Raw genomic sequence first — 21,509 nt, forward strand, 5'->3', positions numbered from 1 at the left:
TGGCGTCAGCCTAGCTCACAGCAACCTCAAACTCCTGGGCTCAAGTGATCCTCCTGCCTCAGCCTCCCAGGTAGCTTGGACTGCAGGCATGCGCCACTATGCCTGGCTAATTTTTTCTATTTTTAGTTGTGTGGCCAATTTCTTTCTATTTTTAGTAGAGACAGGGTCTCGCTCTTGCTCAGGCTGGTCTTGAACTCCTGAGCTCAAACGATCCGCCCACCAGATCCGGGCCTCCGGCCTGGGATCTGGCCTCCCAGAGTGCTAGGATTACAGGCGTGAGCCACCGTGCCTGGCCTAGAATATGCCTTTTCTTCTTTCACATTGCTACCAAAATGAAAACAAATTTTAAAATTCTCATAGAATGTACCTTCAACATTGCTTAAACTCTGTTGAACAAAAAACTCTGCCATGTTGTAATTCCCATTTATTACTCTCTGGAGTTGCATAAATCTGCCTTCTCTATGACATCCTTTTCAAATATTTGAGGGTAGCTATCATATCTCTTCCGTCTATTCTTAGGGAAAAATTATCCCAAATTTCCTTAATCTTTTAATTTAAAAATTATATATTGAGCATATGATTTGTGGCAAGGCATAGGCTGCAATAAAAAGGGGGGCTTCATATTAAAATGGGGGATGAGTAGAGATTCTCAGGTGGAATCTGAGATCTGCCTATCACTAATAGTGTTACCTAACCCTTTTTATAGACAAGGACACAGGACCAGAAGGTTACTTGGGAAAATTTATTTTCTAACATTGCATAGGATGGATTAGTGTAGGTAGAGAACAGAGACTCTTGCTTCAGGAGGGCCTCTCCTTTGTCATCATTTCCAAAATCTTCATCATGGTCAGGGCTTAGAACTAAATAGAAAAATAGAAAAAATCTTCAGGGTATGATTTCTATGGTATATCTTGATTTTTGAAACTTGTGTTTTTTTTCTATTATATAAGTACTTGATTATTATAACTTATTCATCTTCCTTTATATTTAAGGAAATAATTATTTCAAGGATACATTCTTTTGAACACACATACACGCACCAAATTTAGTGTTGCTGACCTTCCTAAGTTCCAGTCTCAGGTCTATTACTATCTGAAGGCATACAGTAAGGGAAACAGAAAGAAAAGGATTTTCAAGCTGAGGAGGAAGTAATACAAAAGGAGAAGAGTGACAGAGAAGGTGATGTGGTTTGTAATACACTGCTCTTAGCCACAGACAGTGATTCTTGACTCTTTGATATTTGTGGCATTCATGAAGGTATTAAAAGGTGATTTTTAAAAATTTTTTTCAAAGACTTGAAAAAAAATTCCACATTTATCACATTCTTCATCTGGTCATCTTTGACCCCTACTCATGTGCCTAATATTTTGAAGCAAGGTTATTGTGCTTTATTAAACACCCACTTATTCTTATTGGCTTGTCATTAAGTTTTATTGTTAGCTGCTTTGTCCCAGCAATTGTACTTCCCTTTACATAGTATTGCCCAACCCACTCAATTTAGTATTCTGCCTGACAAACAGTATACATTATAGAATGTGTATTTAGTTGTAGCTAAAAATAAATTTTTTCATTTTTCAAAATGTGCTGGCTTACCTGTTAAACTTCTGCTATAAGATCTGCTAATGGTTCTCAAACTTACGTGGCTTAATCACCTGAGCATTTGAGATTCTGATTTGGTAATTTTGGAATGGGACTTACGAATCTGTAAATTGTACAAGCACTCATAGATGAAACACAGGCTTTAAATTACTCAGAGTGAACATCAGGATTATCTGTGAGATTGTTTTTTAAACAGATATGCCAAGCCTATATTTGAATCTGCAGGGTTGGGATCTGGGCTTGTATATCTAGGGCAAAAAAGTTCTATTGGTGATTGTGATATATACCACAGGTCAAACATTGACTAGTCTAAGCCCTTAGTGTATTTTATAGTTACTAAGTTCTAAGTATGTGATAGTATGTCTTAGGAGTTGGATATGTTTCCTTTATTTGCAAAGCATTTGTGTATATTTTTAAAGAGAAAATATATAATAAACCACTTTTGAGTGCTGATGAATAATTTTTGACTTCTTTGGGTGTTTTTGAAAGACACATAAAGAAGTATTTTCTTAGAGCCAAGGGATTTAGAATGGTCTCCAGACCATCATCATTGGTAATGCTAACTTGTTAGAAAGCCACATTCTCAGGTTCCATCCAGACTTCCTGAATCAGAAACTCTGGGGTAAGGCCCAGCAATCTGTGTTTTAAGGATTCCTTCAGGGGATTGTGATTCAAGTTTATGTTTCAGAACCTCTATCTCAGCACAAAAAATATACATACACACTTTTTTGTTTTATTTATCCAGTATAATACCCTTATATGTAGTCAGGGATCAAAGATTTGTTGAGAGGCTCAATACCAATCCTGGACCAGGAAAGATTTTATTTATATCGCTAATCAGGAATAATCTAAAAACAAAAAGCACATTCTTTTTACAAATAGAACTTCAAGGCACATTAATGCAAACACATAGAAATCTATTAGCTACTTAATAAAGTAATGACTGTGTAAATAAATTCCACTTCAGATGTGATATAGATTGCATTTTCAGAATGTATCCCTCTAATTTTAAATAGTGATTTTCCCCCCTATTTATTTTACTGCAGCATTAGAAAATCAAATATTTAAGCATTTTTGTGAGGTTATTGGAAGGTGAATAATCCATCTATCTCTAATTGTGGATGTTTAAGAGAGATCTTGCCATGCTTTTAAGATAATGATTACCTAAGCCAAGAAATTTAAATTTCTTTCAAAAATAAAATAAGTATATGTATTCTGATTTTTGAATTTTAAATTAATAATGAAATGCAGACTTTTCAAAATTTGAAAATTAGACTAGCATGAGAAACTGAAAATACTAAATAATATTGCTTATTCAGTCTCTACTTATCTTTTTTAAAAACATCCAGAATACATACTAGAATATATTTGCCTTTTATTGGAAAGAAATATGATCATTCCTGCTTTATTTCCAAAATGAAGAAAACTTTTAACTTGTTTTTAATTAGGCTTTCTGGAAAACAAGTCAAAAAGTTAGATTACTACCTAGTTCAGATTTTTTTGGCAAATGCAGCTGTAATAGTAGTTCAGTTCTTAGTGAATTTTTCTTAAAATAAATTACAAATAATCTGTGATACTGCCATCTTCAATCTAGTATAGTTAATATTTGCAAACTTCGCTAATGCTCTTTATCATTGTATTGTTCTGGTTTTATCCATGTATCTGTGAGTAATAATATGTATGTGTATAGATACATATGTTTATATATATATATATATATACACACACACACACACACTTGCATTATACACACACAAGTGGATTCATACTCAAATTCTTTTTGTATAACCTACTCTTTGCACATAGTATTGTAGTGTAGCATATTGTATAAGTAAGACTACTTTCTGTAAACTTTGCCTTTGTCCTGAAATTTTATGTTATTTGGATTATGGAAAGATAATTTCTATGCCTAATGTTTTATCAGTTAGGGACTGACCCTGGTAACTGTTATTGAATAAAAACATGCAACTTAAAGATATATTTATGCTGTAACAAGCTCCATGAGGGTAGGATCTTGGTCTGTTTTGTTTATTGCACTTTGTCCTGTGCTGGGAAAGATGATCAAGAAATATTTGATGAATAAATAACACTCTCTAACATAAGAGTATCCTGAAGGTTCATTTTTAAGTTTATTGATTAGAATTCAGAAGATATTTTCCCAGAGAAAATAATGATACATTATAGATGTGTAGCTGTCCTGAAAATATAATTTATATTTAATTTGAAATGTTAAATTTTTGCTGTTTTTTCCATTAAGTAGGGATAGGTTTTTTTATTAAATGTTACTTGTTTGAAATATTCTGGTTTTACAACAATTACTAGATAGAAAATATAATAACAAATCCTATTACTAATGTTAATACTCACAATAATAGATATAAAATACTTGTGTCAAAGTAACCCCCCTTAAAAAGACACCGTTTTCTTGAAAAAGACTATAGAAAATAAAATTAGTAAACTCATGGTTCTGCCTCAGTTTGAAGACATATTTATAAAGATGATAAAGATGTTAATTTAATGGGTTACGAACATTAACTATAACCATGCAGTTTCCTGACCCCATTAGCTTAGGACAAAACAGTAAAAAATACCAGAATGTAGATTGAAGTGGAAGGGGAACTAATCTTAAACACTGAACCTGTTCTTGGCAAATTGGTATTCTTGTTTCTCAGCTCTCTCCTTATATTTCTAAATCTCTTCCCTGGCAAGATCACTGATTATCTTTGGTGATGATGGTGGTGCTACTTACTCGTTGTTACATTGCTAGGTGATTTGTTTCAATCAATAGGTATTTTTTTCACTTAAGGAGGATGACACTGCTGGCTCTGGTGTTGACTTGGCTAATGCTTGTATTTGCCTGTGTTCACATTTATTCCACAATTCATTTATTTAACATTTATTGAGCTACTTTTATGTGTCAGGAACTTGGCTAGGTGAATGAATGGTTGTTTTGTACACAAAATTAACTATCATAATCAGTTATTGTAGCATTTATTCTTGCAATAATAAAGAAATATATTTCAGTTGAGTGATAGAATTTCAACTTACTAGTTCATAATTCGGTCAGCACTTACTGATTACTTCTTACATGTCAGGAACCATTCTAGGTAGTTGGGATGTATCGCTGAACAAAATAGACAAAAGTCCCTGCCTTTATGGAACTTACATTCTAGTGCAGGTGTGAGTTGTGGGGTAGATAATACATTTAATAAACAAGTAAGATATATACTTATAGATGATTAAGTGCTTTTGGAAAAATAGAGCCAGGCAAGAGGACCAGGATGAAAGCAGCGGTCAGGGAATCTCACCTCAGTGAGAAGGTGAGAGTGGGACAAAGACTTGAAAGGGTCTTTGTAAGAAGTAAGTAAGCCTTGTAGGTATCTGGACTGAGGGAGTTGTAGCCCAAGGAGAGGGAACACAAGTGCAAAGGCCCTAAGGAGAGAGTGTGTTTGAGGAACAGCAAGGGGACCAGTGTGGTTAGTGCAGAGAGAGCAAAGGAGGGAAAGTGGTAGGATATGAGATCTAAGAGGTAATGAGGCCAGATCATGGAGGCCAATTTGGGCTGTTTTAAGGACTTTGGCTTTTACTCTGAATGAGGCAAAAAGCCAGTTTAAGCAGAGGAGTGATGTGACTTGGTTTTCTTGTTAAAAGGATTATTCTAGTGGCTGTTAAAGGGAAAGACTACAAGGGGCAAATAAGCAGATGGACAAAGAAATAAGATTTTCACTCTAACTTATATCTAGTATGCTTACGTATATTTGAAAATGCATATCCAGATAATCATAATAAATCTAAATAGTATGCCTAATTCATAGTACTGATATTGTTGTGCTGGTTAATTGTGATTATAATCTATATGATTATAGAAGCACTGATAAAGCACAAACACAGGGATTCCCAAACAGAATGTTGAAGGGGCGAGCAGTCAGCTTTCCTTTGCCTGAAATTAAAGTCAAATAGCAGATTTGGGCCAAATACTAAATTCAAAGTAAAACTTATGCACATCCCTACTGAGAACACAAAAATGAATTTGGGGCAGTTTCCTGCTTCCAAGAAGCTTTAAGGGTTGTAGAGGAAAATAAATACAGCCAAATAACTAGAATAGTCATTTCCACCAGATAGGAGCAGTTTTAGAAGACAGAAAAAAACAGAAACAAAATGATGCTTGAGTTGAATCTTTAAAGTTTCTCACATAAATTCAGCAAGCTGTGTATTGGGAAGGGTACCCCAGGTAGAGAGAGTAGAGTGGGCAAGCCAGAAAGGAATAATATAGTGCTTTTGTGTAACTGCAACGTGGCTGAAGAATGTGAGAAATCATTAGGATAAAGACATGGGCAGGAAACTAGGTCAGGGAGGGCTTCCTTTTAAAATAATTAGACTTTGTCCTGTGTGCATTTGATGGGATTTTAAGAAGGACTAATACCAGAATTTTTACTTTGTGGTGGTAATTTGAGAGAGAAATTAAAGCAAAGTAACTGTGGTAAGAGACAATGATCAGTGGTTCCCAAACCTTACTGTGTATATCATGTGCATCCAGGGAGTTTTTAAAGATCTAAATTTTGGGGCTCTGCCTCAGATCAGAATTTACAAAGGTGGGGCCCAGGAATTTGAAATGGTGGATGTCCCCAAGGTTGTGATGCAGCAAGACAAGCATTTGGGAATATAGCATTCGCTGACTATTTTAGTAGACTAAGTGGGAGGCCATTGAAGCTCCTTGAGGGCTGTTCTACTTATCACTATATTCCTAGTACCTAGCATAGTGCATGGTACTTGATAGATGCTCAGTAAATATTCTTTGAATGAAGGAATGGTGTCTGTTATTCTGAGGTTCAAGGAGGCCACTCCTCATTTACTTTTTTGGTTGTCTAAATGAGCTGATACGTGGTAAACACTTAACACAGTGCCTGACACATACTAAGTGCTCAGTAAATGTTAGAGAAAATTTTCTTCATCTTTTCTCTCATGGTACTTCTCACTTTAGGTATCTTGTAATTAGCTTATGCCTAGCCAGATCTCCTGAAGTAGGTATGCAGATTGGTTTTAATTTTGGGATTCTTGCCATATAAAGAATATCCAATAAGAGTATCAATTAGTGATGTACCTTACCACATTTTTAAATTATTATTTTAACTGTACAAAATATGTAACAAAAATAGTTTGAAAAATACTTAAACAAAATTCTCTAAAAAAAAAACCAAAATAGGTGAGAATTTAACATGTTAAAGTCAGAAATAAAAAGCAATGGGAGGCTAGGCACAGTGGCTCATGCTTATAATCCCAGCAGTTTGGGAAGCTAAAGTGGGAGAATCACTTGAGGCCAGAAGTTTGAGAACCACCGGGGCAACATAGCAAGATTCCATCTTTCTAAAAAAAAAAAAAAAATTAGGCGTGGTGGTGCACACCTATAGTCCCAGCTACTTGGGAGGGTGAGGCCGGATGATTGCTTGAGCCCAGGAGTTGCAGGTTACAGTGAGCTATGATTGTGCCACTGCACACCAGCCTGGGTGATAGAGCGAGGCCCTGTCTTAAAAAAATAAAGGCATATATAGGGAAAAAAGAATTTAGATTTTCTACCTTACTTATCACCAAAATAAACTCCAGGTGGTTTATATCTAATAAACTATAATAGGTGGAAGCAGATTAAGATATTAATTCTTTGGAAGAATGCTAATAAGGAATAAAACACTAGAAATCTCAAAGGAAAAGATTAATTTGGCTTTACAAATATTTTTTACTGCCGTAAGACACATACAAGAGGGAACAGATTCTGGGAAAAAATTGACATCTAATATGACATGGTTTATAATTATAACATAAAGAGATTATTTTGATTTATAAAAGTAGAATCAATGTAAATTAATTGAGCAGATTGTGAAATGTAGAGTAGAACTGTGTGTAAGAAGTTATGAAGTATATCTTAATGTCAAGCTGGCACCAAATTGAATGTTTACTGGAATGTGCAAAATTTAGCTTCCCAAGCATGTAAGAGCAGTCAGTCAGGTTAGTAGACAGTCCTGTGCAAACAGCAACACAATGCTCAAAGTCAGTCAGGAGAAAAGAATAGTAACTGGATTCTCTTTTGTAAACGTGCGATGTTGTTATACCAAGTAGTGATTGTGTTATAATTTTCGATTTGTTTAGTGGTATTTTGGTTTCTAAAATCCCTTCAAATTGCTGCAAAATACAAATCAAGAACTTGATGAATCTTCCTTTTGTTTTCCTGTGAAAAATGATGGAATTAAAAACCTTGAAAGTTAAAACTTGAGGGTTACCTTTCAGTGTTTATGCCACTGTCCTATCAAATTCTGGAGGACAGACAGATCCCTTTCCCCCTTAAAAATCAGTCAGTCTCAGAAATCACCTCACCTGAGGAGAATACATCATTATGTTACGTACATTAGCTTTAGGTGTAGATCTAAAATGGTTTTAATATTTTTAAAAAACCTTCAGCCTTTTTTCATTAATTTGGCCTAATACAAGTCAGAAGAACTTTGTCAAAATGGGTGCAAAGAAAACAAGGAAGTACCTGTGACTGCCAAACAGATGTTGATCAAATGAAACACCAACAATGGTGACCTAAGATGTTCAAATAGCTGCTCTGTACAACTAAAGTCTACTGGGAGTGTGTGGGGTAGACTGAATTACTAGCATCTGATTCTGTCCCTACAGTGGTTGGCATTACCCACTTAAAGGTTTCCTTGCTTTGAAAAGCTGGTGGACAGTGGAGCAGAGAGCATCTATCTATTGTAGGTGCCTTTCAATTAGGACTTTGGATTTACAGACAGACTCCAAGGGCAAGCCTGGTCCTGAGTCCTTCTGAATAACTTAGGGTCAAGTCCTAAATTCCAAAGCCAGTCCCTTCCCCTTTATGTGAAGTTGACAAATTTTGAACTTTATAATAATGGTCTAGACTTATGAATACTTATCTTGGCAATTAGAATGAGTTTTTGAGAGGCAGAATCCTGGGGAACCTGCAGCCTTGATTTCAAGGTGGTTTTTTTTAAGTACCAAAGGAGGCAAGAAAAGTTTCATCTTTCTCTGCTGCATCCCTTTTAATAAAAGAATCTGTTCTGTAAAATTTGGATTCAGTCAAAAAGCTGCACTTAAGGACTTAGAAGGTCACAAGTGGCCTTAAGGCCACAGGTTTCCCACCCCTGTAAGGGACTGCAGAGCCAGACTGCTTGAGTTGGAATACAGGTTCTACCATTTATTAACTGAGTAGCCTTGGGTAACCTATTTAGCCAGGGTCCTTATCTGTAACAGGATGATAATAAAGATTAAATAAGTTAATAGGTGAAAATGTTTAGAATACCACCGTTTACATAGTAAGCACCAGACATTAAATGTTTGGATTTAAAGCTGAAGGCAAAAATGCCAATTAAAGAGTGAAATGAAAATTTCCTTGCATTTTCCATCGACTGAAGACTTTAAGAAGTGCTAGGCAGTTAAAACAATGAAATATAGTTCACATTTATCAGTTTGGCAAAAATTAGTAAGATAAAAAAGATCCATAATATGTAATACTGAAGAGTGAATACTGGAATTGATATACACTTGTATTGGCAGAGACAAAATCGGGTACAGACCCTTTTGGAAAGCTATTATCTATAAAAAATTTAAATAACACCTCTTTCATGTCATGAAATTTCACTGCAGAATGTCTATCCTGTCAAAATACTGACACGTTTTAAGAGCTCCCACAGTCACATGTGAAGCATGATACGAATTTCTCCATTAAACCTTTATTATAGGTCCCCTGATTGCCCTCTGTCTAGACTGATTCTATAATAAAGGATATAATGATTTCCATCACCTTCTTCATACCTAATGAAGGTTTGTCAACTCTTGAGGTGTCATATTACTTATTTTCTTAAAGCTCAGTTTTCTTCCAAAATTCAGGCTCATGCTCAAATTCTTCTCACAGTCTGCACTAGCTTAAATATATTGTCCTTGAAATGTTTTATCCAACTTCTTGTTTCTAATGGATTTGTTTTAGAAGCTTATTGCCACACATTGCTATCTCCAAAGTTCTGTACTATACACATATTTCTAAAGATATGGAGACATTTCATCACCATGGTTAGCTTGATCAGATACCCTTTAAGAAAAGCATATCACAGGTATTATAAGGATTTCAGTCTTTTCACCAAGTGTTTCACTTGGGTAGTAACTTGTCAGTAGCTAACATCAATTGAGTAGTTCAGAAAAAGGAGGATAGATAGGATAATAAGTCTGATTAAAGCTGCTTATAAGATTCTGAACACCTGGACTAATTGTGGCATTTGAACTAATATTCAGGTTTATCATGAGGTCATTGATCTTCACTCTTTCTTTGGGTGCTTTTATTTGAACTAGATAGGAATCTGTTTTCCCACAGCCATCACTGCCTCTCACCTACCACTTTAAGAGGGGAAAAATGTGAGGGAAGCAGCATCTGCTAGGGTCAATAGGAGCCAACTTGGTTCCCCCACCCCTTTCCAGGAATATTGTGTGGAACTCCAGTATATATATAAAATCAATTTTTAAAACTGTTTTAGCCAGGCATGGTGGCTCAAGTCTGTAATCCCAGCACTTTGGAGGTAGGAAGATCTCTTGAGCCCAGGAGTTCAAGACCAGCCTGGGCAACATTGAGAGGCCCTATCTCTACAAAAACTAAAGAGTTATAGCTGCGCATGGTGGAGTGTGCCTGTAGTCCTAGCTACTCAGGAGGCTGAGGTGAGCTATCACACCACTGTACTCTAGCCTGAGTGACAGAAAGACACCCTGCCTCAAAACAACAACAACAAAAAACTTTTATACATTTTAAGTTCAAATTGAAAACATTTACAATCAGTGAGAATAATGAGGCAACTCTGTCAAAAATAAAATTGCAGACTGTTAATGTTGTTACATTTTCATGTAGCCTCAGCGATTAATTACTGTTTTTTTAAATTGTACACCATTGAGAAAATCCTGATTCATATAAATAAGTAGTTACAAGTGATAACAGTTTTTAATAGTTCAAATTAAATCTCAAGGTACTCAAGTTAAATTGATCGAGATACTTGAATTGAAATTCTTGTATCAAAGTTCAGTTACTACAGTAACAAATGTTTACATTCCTTATTAAAGTATGAAGGTCATTTAAGCACACAAACTTGAGTAAGTGCTAAAACTATAGTATTAATCACTATTATTACAATACAATTTAACATAACAGGAGAACTAGGCTTCTATGATTGTATCTTTCAGCTTTGCGGATTATTTGGAGGAAAGAGAGGGTCTAGGTGGAGACAATTACTACTTCATTCATAGGATGTAAGGAAGATTAAGTGAAATAATGCTAGCGAAGTCCTTAGCATACTGCTAAATGCTCAATAAATCATCATGGCTGTTTTAGTAAATAACCGATTTAACAGGATTGAGTTGAGGGGCCTAGGAGATCAGCTTAAGTATTTGAAATAGAAGCAACATTCTCTACTAAGAAGATGAACATTGTGGAAGAGGAAAGACTTTGGAGTAAAAAAAAAAAAAAAACATAAACAAACCTGGGTTCAAATCCTGGTTGCTATATAATGGCTGTTTTTAACCTACCGAATCCCAGTTTCCTTATTTATAAAATAGGGACAATTTATTTAGCCTATTTCTAGGTTGTTTTGAGGGAACTAGGTACTTGGTACCTAGTGTGGGGAACCTAGCCTGGTACCTAGGCTTTAATAAACAATAGCTATTAAGGAAGCAGCTAAGGACAGAACCAGGTTTAGCCTTGCCTTCATTTGGGTCAGGAGGAATAGATGCCACTAGGCAGTTAAGCAAAGGAAGATAGCTTTGCTTGGTATGACTTATGAAAATCTTTCTGACATTATTCCTGGATCAGTTCCCTACAGATATATCATTGTATTGACACCTTTATCTTTGCTAACCTGTCCCTTTAAATTCTTGGTATCGTGCTACATCTTTTCTTCTCCCGTATCTCTGCATTTATTTACTACCTATTATCCCTGTAATAGATAAGGGGCTGCTAATGGTGTAGGCAGCTGAAGATAGTGGCTTATTATAACTGCTAATATCAAATTCCTATAGCTTATAGTCAGTATTGTTCATGTGGTAGGGTAGAAGGTGAGAAAGTATTGGAGTCAAAAACCAGTTTGTAGCTATTACTGTTCTACCTGCTTAACAACTCCTGCTTTCAAGTTATTATGTATAACTTTACATAGTTTCTCTAGACTTAATTATGGTTTCTCTGTGTTAAGACTACTTTTGAATGACTGTGAGGTACAGCCTTACATATACAGGTTACTTTAAGTTTTTGGCTAAAATAAAAACATCCTCTCCAATTTGACACACCAGGGAGAAAATACCTGCTTTGGACAGGTTTAAAGCTTGACTTCAGACTTGCGAGAGTTCCTTATGTCATCAGTAATCCAAAATTTTTATAGCTGTCTTTTATAAACATTCATCTAATAATAGTAGACAAATCTCCATACAATTTAGTTACGTGGCATCTTTTAATCCTTCTGTGATAGGCAGAAATGTAAAATTAGTTTTATTCAAGCTAAGGCTAATTAACTTATATACATTTTCTGTCTCTTTCTCCCTTTTTTTGGTTAAGTAGGATAAGTTCTGAACGTCGAAAAGAAAAGTCTAGAGATGCAGCCAGATCTCGGCGAAGTAAAGAGTCTGAAGTTTTTTATGAGCTTGCTCATCAGTTGCCACTTCCCCATAATGTGAGCTCGCATCTTGATAAGGCTTCTGTTATGAGGCTTACCATCAGCTATTTGCGTGTGAGGAAACTTCTGGATGCTGGTGAGTTGTTTTATAAGGGCATAATAGGCCTGAAAATTAGAAATCAGAACTATTAATAATTAGAAATTATTTTTAGAAGGAGGTCACAATGTTTTGATTTTGCATACCCCATTATGTTGTGGTATGTATACTTTTTATAATTTTTCAGTAATCCTTACTATTTTCACCAAGTTTTTTTCTAATCAGTTTAGTTACTCTTTGAAATAATTCTTCTCTTTGCATTGTAAATTGTTTTGCTTTATTCTCTTAAACATACTCTTTAAATTCTTCTCTAATATGACATTCATGTTGTTATTTGCTATTAAATCTTTATACAGGAATTTTTAAGATACTGGCTTTTTTTTTGCTTTTTCTCCTCTACCTACGTACCTTTCTTCCTTTAAAAGGATGACCCTTCTTTATTTTCAATGGTTTCCCTTGCTGCATTACTTTAAATAATCTTTTTGATTATAAGATTTATCCTCTTCTTATGCCCTTTTTAGGTGATTTGGATATTGAAGATGAAATGAAGGCACAGATGAATTGCTTTTATTTGAAAGCCCTGGATGGTTTTGTTATGGTTCTCACTGATGATGGTGACATGATTTACATTTCTGATAACGTGAACAAATACATGGGATTAACTCAGGTAAAATAGCCTTGTATTAAGAGCTCTTTCATATGTTTTTATGATTTTTATGATGTAGACCTAATTTTTAAAAATGTGTTTACAGTTTGAACTAACTGGACACAGTGTGTTTGATTTTACTCATCCGTGTGACCATGAGGAGATGAGAGAAATGCTTACCCACAGAAATGGTAAGAAAAGCCTATTAAGTGATTTAATGTGACATGTGGTTTTAGTTAATCAGATACTGTTATTAATTTAAATTTTGCTATCATACTAACCTATGGCAAAATGCTATTTCATGTTTAATAAAATGTTAACTCTATTCTTTGTTAAAACTCTTATTTTTTAGGAAATTCATAGAAATACCTTAAAATACCTAATTCCATAAATAATTATATATATGTATGTTTGTGTGTGTGTATATATGATAGATAAAATGTAAAAATAAGTAAAAATCAGGACCAGGGGAGTGATAAATTAAAGTACAACTTTAAGACAAGGAGAAGTCCTAATACAAATGGCAGATAATAGGATTTTAGATAGTTATTGAAGCTGAGATACCAGTTTGAGTCTGAGCTTATTCTAGGGGCCCCAGGGGAAAAAAAAAAAGTTCACCAAAATTTTAAGAGTATAATAACTGCTTATTTAAACATCTTGGGATGTTCTCAATAATTTGAGACTGTGTAGTTAGCTTACAAGGTATCACATTATGGATGTCCACACATTAACAAAAAAATGGCTGGTCATGGTGGCTCAGGTCTGTAATCCTGGCACTTCGGGAGGCCGAGGAGTGAGGATTGCTTGAGGTCAGGAGTTCGAGACCAGCCTGAGCAAGAGTGACACCCCATCTCTACAAAATATAGAAAAATTAGCCAGGCGTAGTGGTGTGTGTCTGTAGTCCCAACTACTTGGGAGGCTAAGGCAGGAGGATCGCTTGAGCCCAGGAGCTAAAGGCTGCAGTGAGCCATGATGATGCCACTGTACTCTAGCCTGGGTGACAGAGCGAGACTGTCTCAAAAAATAAAAAAAGGGAAACCAAGACCTCTAATCCTTAAGAATGAATTGTTAAAAAATAATCAGATGTTCCAAGATTTTTGGGAAGTACCTCTTGAATTACAAAAACTTAACAATTAAAGTCTTTTCCACATCTGTGCCACCTTTAACAGTATACACTGATCATAATTGAACCTTTCTTCCGTGTCTGAACGTTACCATAAGAAAAATTTGTTATTCTCTACAGTTCTTTGCTACTTTTCAATTTAAGTATGTAAGTTTGTTTGCTTCTATATTAAACAACCTCAAATTTGTAGTACTTTTTGAATGATTTTTAAGGTTTTCTTTTTTATTTCATGTATAGTAATAGCTAACTTCTACTGAGAGAATATTCTGTGCCAGGACACTGTTCTCTGTATTTTATATGCTTTAACTCCTCTATTTCTCACAACAACCTTATGAAGTTAACTGTTAACAATTTCTAATTTACAGAGGAAACTGAGGCACAGTTACTGAGTAATTTGCCCAACATTACTTTGGTTAGTAAATGGCAGAACTTGGGTAGACTGAACTTGGGTAGACTGGCTGCATAGTCCACGCTCATTAGTACTTTAGAGATCTTTTCATGTTCTTGAACTCTCACTACATTCTGTCTTTTTTCAGTAGGCGCCCTCTCCTGTTTTTACTTCATATTGTGTTTTTCCTGTGAACTTGGAAAACAAGTACATACTTTTTAGAATTCTGTATAAAGGAGGAGTAAATATGCTCTGAGCAAAGACCTAAATGGGTTGTTAATGAGTTTAATATATGAGATCTAGTGTTTAGATTTGAGGTCTGTATTGACTGAGGTCTGTATTGGCAGTCAGTGCTTCCCTGGGGCTAGACTATAAATGGATGGACATTAGGAAGTCTTATTTTGATTTGATAATGATGTTAATACATTATCCTAAATCAGGTAAAGTCTTAATATAGTTCAAATGTATGTTTTGAACCAAATGTTCTTTTTTAAAGCACACAAACACTTATATTAAGTCATTCCCTAATGGAGTTAATGAATTTTTGATGTTTTATTGGGAAACTAAAATGCAGATTTTCACTTTTAGAAATGAGGGCTGTTGCAAAGCATCACATTTTAATGATATACTAAGAGCCACTGGTATTTTTACACAAATAATTCTATAATTCTTTCATTTAAATTCTGAAAATATGCTTTAGAATTCATAAATTATTATAAAATATGACTTACCGAGCTGAAAATGTAGTTTTTAAAAAAGTTTTTTTCTGTTAGGAAAATGCTAGTGTTTTTCATTTACCTTGGTTTTTAAATTTATCTGCATCTCCCCATTCAAAGGCCTTGGGTTTCTTCCAAAGGTCAGTTTAATTCAAGCTTAGATTATGAAGGATTGAAAATACCCCAAGAAGTTTACATGTGGATCTCTACTGCCATGACCACAATCACCACCACCTACCCCTGACACATACACCTATGCCATCACCAAGACCATTATGATTCTTGTGGTGTCTTTTAAAAATCTACTCTTGAATGCTTTTATGAAGGGCAAATTCAGTCCTTATCTAAGTAAACCCCAGGTACTTGCATTGGCACCAGGACTGCCCCATCTTTCCTTGTTCCATTAGCAAATGAGTATGAACTAGAACTCATCTTCTTCCTCAAGAGTCCAGCATTTCTAGCTATCTGTGCCTAAATTTAAACTTATTCTCTTATTTCTTTTCCACTTGATGGTGTTCTTTTAGTATACTAGCCTTCAAATTTCTGGATTTGATTTCTCTCCTTTCTTATTTCCATCAGTTTTCAAGTTTTTATAGATTCCACCTCTTCATTTATCTTTTGCCAGCCTTCTTTTTACTCCTATTGCTACTGGCTCAGCCTCTCATTACCAGCACCTTATTCTAATTCTGACATACCATAGATATTTGGTGCTAAGTTAATGTTCCTTAAGTTCCTGATTGTGCTTCCAAACTCAGAATTTTTTTAAGCCCCATGTTGTATATTTGGGCTGAATTCCTCAGTTGAGCATATGAAGCCCTCCACAGAATAGCGCTAACCTTCCCTTCTAACTATCTTATTACTTTTCTACATATACTTTATACTGCAGACAAACTGTACTATCTACTGTTCCCCAAATGTGTGCTATTTTTCCTCTTTCCGTGCTTTTCACTCTCTTCTGCCTGGAAAGCCCTTCTAACCCATCTCTGCTTATTGAAATTTATTGAAATTCTAATATCTCTTTTTCTAAGTGGGCCTTCTTGATTCTCCTTGACTAGAAGATATTGTATAATTTCTCTGTGCTTTATGTCCTTACAAGAATGTATTTCTTGAGTACTTACTCTTCACTGTATTGTTGTATGTTGACCTTACTGTACTTAACTACATTTGTAACTTCTCCAAGAAAGGAATGTGTTTTATTCATCTTTGTATCGCCTGCAATATCTAGTCCAGGTACTGAATACTGAATATCTTTGTATGTGTTTGAACCAGGCTAACCAATGAAGATAAGAAATCGAGATGCTATTTGCTTAGTCACCTGAGTTAATCTCACTTTTTAGTTATATGAGGTTTGGAATGGGAGTGTATAGACTTCAATTTATTTAATTCTGACTTTGCTTTATTTCTGTAGCTTTTGGTAAGTCATTCAATCTGTTTTTTCAATAGTAACAAAGTAGAAGTAATTTCCTGCCTGCTTTACAGGATAACTCAAGGAAAAAATCAGGTGTATAAAATGCTATTTGTTATTAAAAAGAAAGTTGCTATTTTAAAAGTTCTATAAATACATTGAGTGCCTGTTATAAATTGTGCTACCACGTTTAGTAAAAGATAGGAAGTTTGTGGAAGTTCTCTTTTTGGGCATGCTTATACACTGATAGCACAGTTATAAAGCAAACTCATATCATTTTTATATTTCTTTGTAGTTTGATCAAGTTTACTGACATGAATGATTAAGTATTATCCCAAATATGGATTCTCTTCTACCAACTCAGGGAATCACTGTAGTCTAATAAATCACTGAGTGGAATGTGTCAGATCTCTTGGCTGTATTAGAGTGGGTCAAAGAGGTGTGAACTGGCTGGGTGCGGTGGCTCATGCCTGTACTCCTAGCACTCTGGGAGGCCCAGGCTGGAGGATCGCTTGAGGTCAGGAGTTTGCTACTTTTATTGTAACAAATTGTTTGTTTAGTTCTGTTTTACAACTTTATTTCATACTTTCTTTAGGTCCTGTGAAAAAGGGTAAAGAGCAAAACACACAGCGAAGCTTTTTTCTCAGAATGAAGTGTACTTTAACTAGTCGAGGGAGAACTATGAACATAAAGTCTGCGACATGGAAGGTAAGTAAAAAGGATTTGTGAGTGATGATGTACTTGATTTATAGATAAAGTCATACATGTAGACATTGCTAATATTAAGATAACTTTAGAATTATGAGCAAAATTTACAGTTGTTCCTTGGTGTTTGGAGATTTAACATCTGCACTTTCAACTAATTTGTCTGTGATCCCCCAAATGCAAAACAGCATAGTAATTTGCCAATTTAGGGCACAAACCTAAATTATGTGAATTATGGCATTGAGGTACCAAGGTAACTTAATCAGTTTGCTTTGCCAGCTACCCACTATTTGAATCCCGTTAGAACTTAATTTTCTATTCATCGTTATTTCATTTCTTTGTTCAGTGTTGAAACAGTCATCAGAGCAAAAACTAATGATCAAACAGTTCTGATGACCAGTTGAATGAAAAAGCAGCGCAGGGGAATATTTTAAAGAGTAGTCTATGGTACCTGGAGAGTAGGTCATGGGTGGAGTTGTGGGGAAAACACTTATTGATTTTTAAAAATATGGTTAATCCACTAATGATGGTAAATTTTATGAAAGCTTAAAACTTGCCACGTCAGACCCAGCTACTTATCTCTGCATTTTTTTTCTAGCATTGTAAATTTTTAAAAATAACTTTTCTTCTTCATACATAGGTACTTCACTGCACAGGCCATATTCATGTATATGATACCAACAATAACCAATCTCAGTGTGGGTATAAGAAACCTCCCATGACGTGCTTGGTGCTGATTTGTGAACCCATTCCTCATCCATCAAATATTGAAATTCCCTTAGATAGCAAGACTTTTCTCAGTCGACACAGCCTGGATATGAAATTTTCTTATTGTGACGAAAGGTAAATTAGATCAAAAATGTAAATGTGAAATTTTTAATTAGTCTGTAGCATTTTTTAATATTCACTGTAGTAGAGGCTCATTGTTAAATTGTATGCTTTCCACTAAGGTGAATAGGATGATACATCCTGGAACTCAATAATACTAGATTAACTTTCTAAATTAATTCAGCCACATATATTGAACATTTACTATGTTGTAAACATTTAAACATTTACTATGAACACTTACTTTACCAGGTCTATCCAAAAATTAAGATGAGCTGTTTTTTCTTTAGGGGCTCTGTTTATTTAAAGAAAGAAAATACATACAGTGGATGTTTTGAGGAAGGATAGATTACATGTGGTTGTGGACTAGAAAGCCAACTCTTTGGACATCTCTTCATCCTACATATTTTCCTTGAACAGCTTCAACTCTGCTCATGGTTTCTGTCACTATTTCCCAAATTCAGTTCTGTAGCGACTGCTGTTTAATTGCCAACTTGATAGTTCTATATGGATATTCTTTTGCATTGTAAACGAAATGTTTCTGTAACTGAACTGTATCACTACTTCCCCCCAAACAATAGCACTGAAAACTGCTTTTCCTTCTATATTGCTTATTGTGGTTAACACACCACTGTAGACACAAGTCCAGGAAAACTTTGGAAGTCATCCTTTTATCTTCATTGTCTACAAATTGGTCTCTAAGTCTTATAGATTTACTATCTACATATATGTCTTGATCATTCCCTCCTTGCCACCATTGTGTGCCTGCCATTGAATTCTTTAGCTCATTATTACCTTTGACTTGAACTGTTGTCACAGTCTCTTGAGCTGCCTTTCTGCCAACAGATTTGGGCCCTTTTAATCTTTTATCTAGATTGCCAGATAGTGGACTTCCTAATGTGAAAATCAGATCATGTCATTCTCCTGCTGAAAATGCCTCAATTGCTTCCCTTCATCTTCACACACAAAAAAGCTTTGTTTATAAAAATAGAGGAGATTTTTATTTATCAAATGAAGATGTATATTTTAAAAGAATGAAAGAAAAATAGACCTACACAGTAAAATCTAAACTTCTTAGCATGGCAAACAAAGATATTTACCATGTGGCTCCTGCCTACTTCTCCAGATTAATCAGGAGGAGGGGGACCACACATTCTGATGTGGCCCCCAGCACCCTACAACCAGAGAGCTCCCCATGCTGCTTAGTGCCTTTGCACATACTTTCCTAATCTGCAATGAAATTTTCTTCACCTCCTAACACACACTTAACTTCCAAGAGCATCTACTTTTTTGTGGAACTTTACTTGTTCCTTCAAGAAGAAACTACACCATTCCTTGTACATAACCTCTGTCCTAGCATTTATTCTGCTATTGTTCTGCTTATCTTATATTTCACTCTAAGGCTGTGTAATATAGTGGCTAAAGGCATAGATTCTGTAGTCAGACTACTAAATCCTGGCTCTGTTGCCTGTATCCAGAGGGACTTGGACAAGTTAGGTCTTCTCTTTAAACACAGTTTCTTCATCTTTAATAACAACTGTTTTATGGGATTAACTTCAAGATTATATGGAAAAACCAATTTAAGCACTTAACCATAATATAAAGTAGACAAGAATCCCCTACTCCACTGGACAAGGAAATGTGACAGAGCTCTGGCTTTGGAATCTCATAATCTTGGGTTTAGTCCTTGCTTGCAGCTCTGGTACTTACAGTGTAGCCTTGGTTCTTAACTGTTGTAAAATTCACATTCCTCATCTGTAAAATAAAGGTCATACTGCAAAAGGTTGTTATAAGGATTAAAGGAGTTAAATGCATAGTGTACACAGTGAGTGCTTCACCATTGTTGTCAGTTTTAAGAAAATGAGGATAAAAAAGCTAAGAACTATTTTCTGGAGTTTACTGCCAGTATTCATGTGAATGTATGCTAGAGCAGAGATGCCCATCTTGTTTTGAGGAATTATTTTTCATCTTTTGAAAACTTAAAGTAACAAAGTATATGGGAGGCTGGGGAGAAAGAAATAATGAGAAAGGGAGTAGCATTCCCCTCCGGTTACATCAGAAAATCAGCAAAATGATCACGACAGAGAAGTTAAGAGTAAAGACAGCCAGTTTACAGATCAACCAAGAAAGGTTTTGAGTTTGACCAGTAGACTGTTATTTTCTGGTTAGAGCTCTTGCCAGGAACTTCTCATATCTATAGTCCCTAAGAACTAAGATACAGGAAAAAATTTGCCCAATTTTAAGAAAATCTAACATATCAAGCTTTTAACATCCAAAATATCCCACAAACCACTATTATTTATTGAGTAATGTCCACTTATCATCATTCAACACATTTATTTAAACATCTGCTATGTTCATGGCACTAAAGTAGGAATGAAGATTAACAGTTCCTGCCCTTAAGACATTTACAATGAATGAATGGTATACAACTTTAGCTCACAGATGTCCTTAGTCCATTAAAAACACTGTGATCACATTTTCTGGATTTGCCCCTCCCCACCCCCACCCCGCACTTTCATACAGAACATAAGCTATGTCACTCTCTAAATTAACTTTACCTTTCTTCCTCCAATATACATAAAATTGACCTAGAAAACACATACTGTATATTTTGACTTCTTGGCATTCCATAGTGATAGGCATATCTCAGATTGAGAAGTACTGATTGGTATCTGGTTAAATCAGAGCTTCCTAAGTCAATGAGTAAGACCCTCACTGATCTGATCCTTCTGCTTCTTCTGCAGCCATCATCCCTCTCTACTCGTCTCCACTAACCACATCAATAGTCTTTATTACCTGTACCATGTTAAACATTTTCTTTATCTTTGCTTATACTGTACCTTCTTCCTGAAATGGTTTTGCCTTTTCTTTGATTCTCTTTACTGAACTCATAAGTCTCCTATAAGAAGCTGTCCCTCATTCTACCATTCCTTCTCATGGACAGGGATGATTCTTCTGATTCCTGGAACAGATTCTCATCACTGCATTTACCACATTGTTTCATAAGTAGTATGGTAAGTGTACCAGAAGATTAGCCACATGTTGAGTTTTGTCTATGCATTTTCATGCCTAATACAATGCCAGTCACACAAAGGTCTGAATAGTGAAAGTGTTTTTAGTTCTATAGGCATTTTATTTAAATGTGCAAATATAAGACCAATTAAAAGTATTTTTAAAGAAATATGACTGATTTTGTTTAAAAACAGTATTTTCCTTTATAATGCTGCCACCTAGTGTTGATGTGTTTAGGAATATCCCTTTGTAAAGCATTTGAGGGCTTTGGTTGGGTTTGGTTTTGTTGTTGTTGTTGTTTTTTTTTTTTTTTTTTTGAGACAGAGTCTCACTCTTTT

General features: G+C 35.2%; 1 protein-coding gene across 2 annotated transcripts in view; it reads left to right on the forward strand.

Moving 5' to 3' along the window:
- HIF1A (hypoxia inducible factor 1, alpha subunit (basic helix-loop-helix transcription factor)) overlaps positions 1-21,509 on the forward strand; it is a 44,379-nt gene that overhangs the window by 10,793 nt on the left and 12,077 nt on the right. The window contains exons 2-6 of one of the 2 annotated variants that reach the window (XM_012656163.1): positions 12,194-12,384; positions 12,867-13,012; positions 13,098-13,182; positions 17,219-17,331; positions 17,969-18,171. In XM_012656163.1, coding sequence (XP_012511617.1) covers positions 12,194-12,384; positions 12,867-13,012; positions 13,098-13,182; positions 17,219-17,331; positions 17,969-18,171 — 738 coding nt within the window. Of the gene's footprint in view, positions 1-12,190; positions 12,385-12,866; positions 13,013-13,097; positions 13,183-17,218; positions 17,332-17,968; positions 18,172-21,509 lie in introns of both variants that reach the window. The other variant, XM_012656162.1, reaches the window with a different exon arrangement.

This window comes from Propithecus coquereli, unplaced genomic scaffold (genome assembly GCF_000956105.1).
Source record: "Propithecus coquereli isolate 6110/MARCELLA unplaced genomic scaffold, Pcoq_1.0 Scaffold5, whole genome shotgun sequence".
NCBI lineage: Eukaryota > Metazoa > Chordata > Mammalia > Primates > Indriidae > Propithecus > Propithecus coquereli.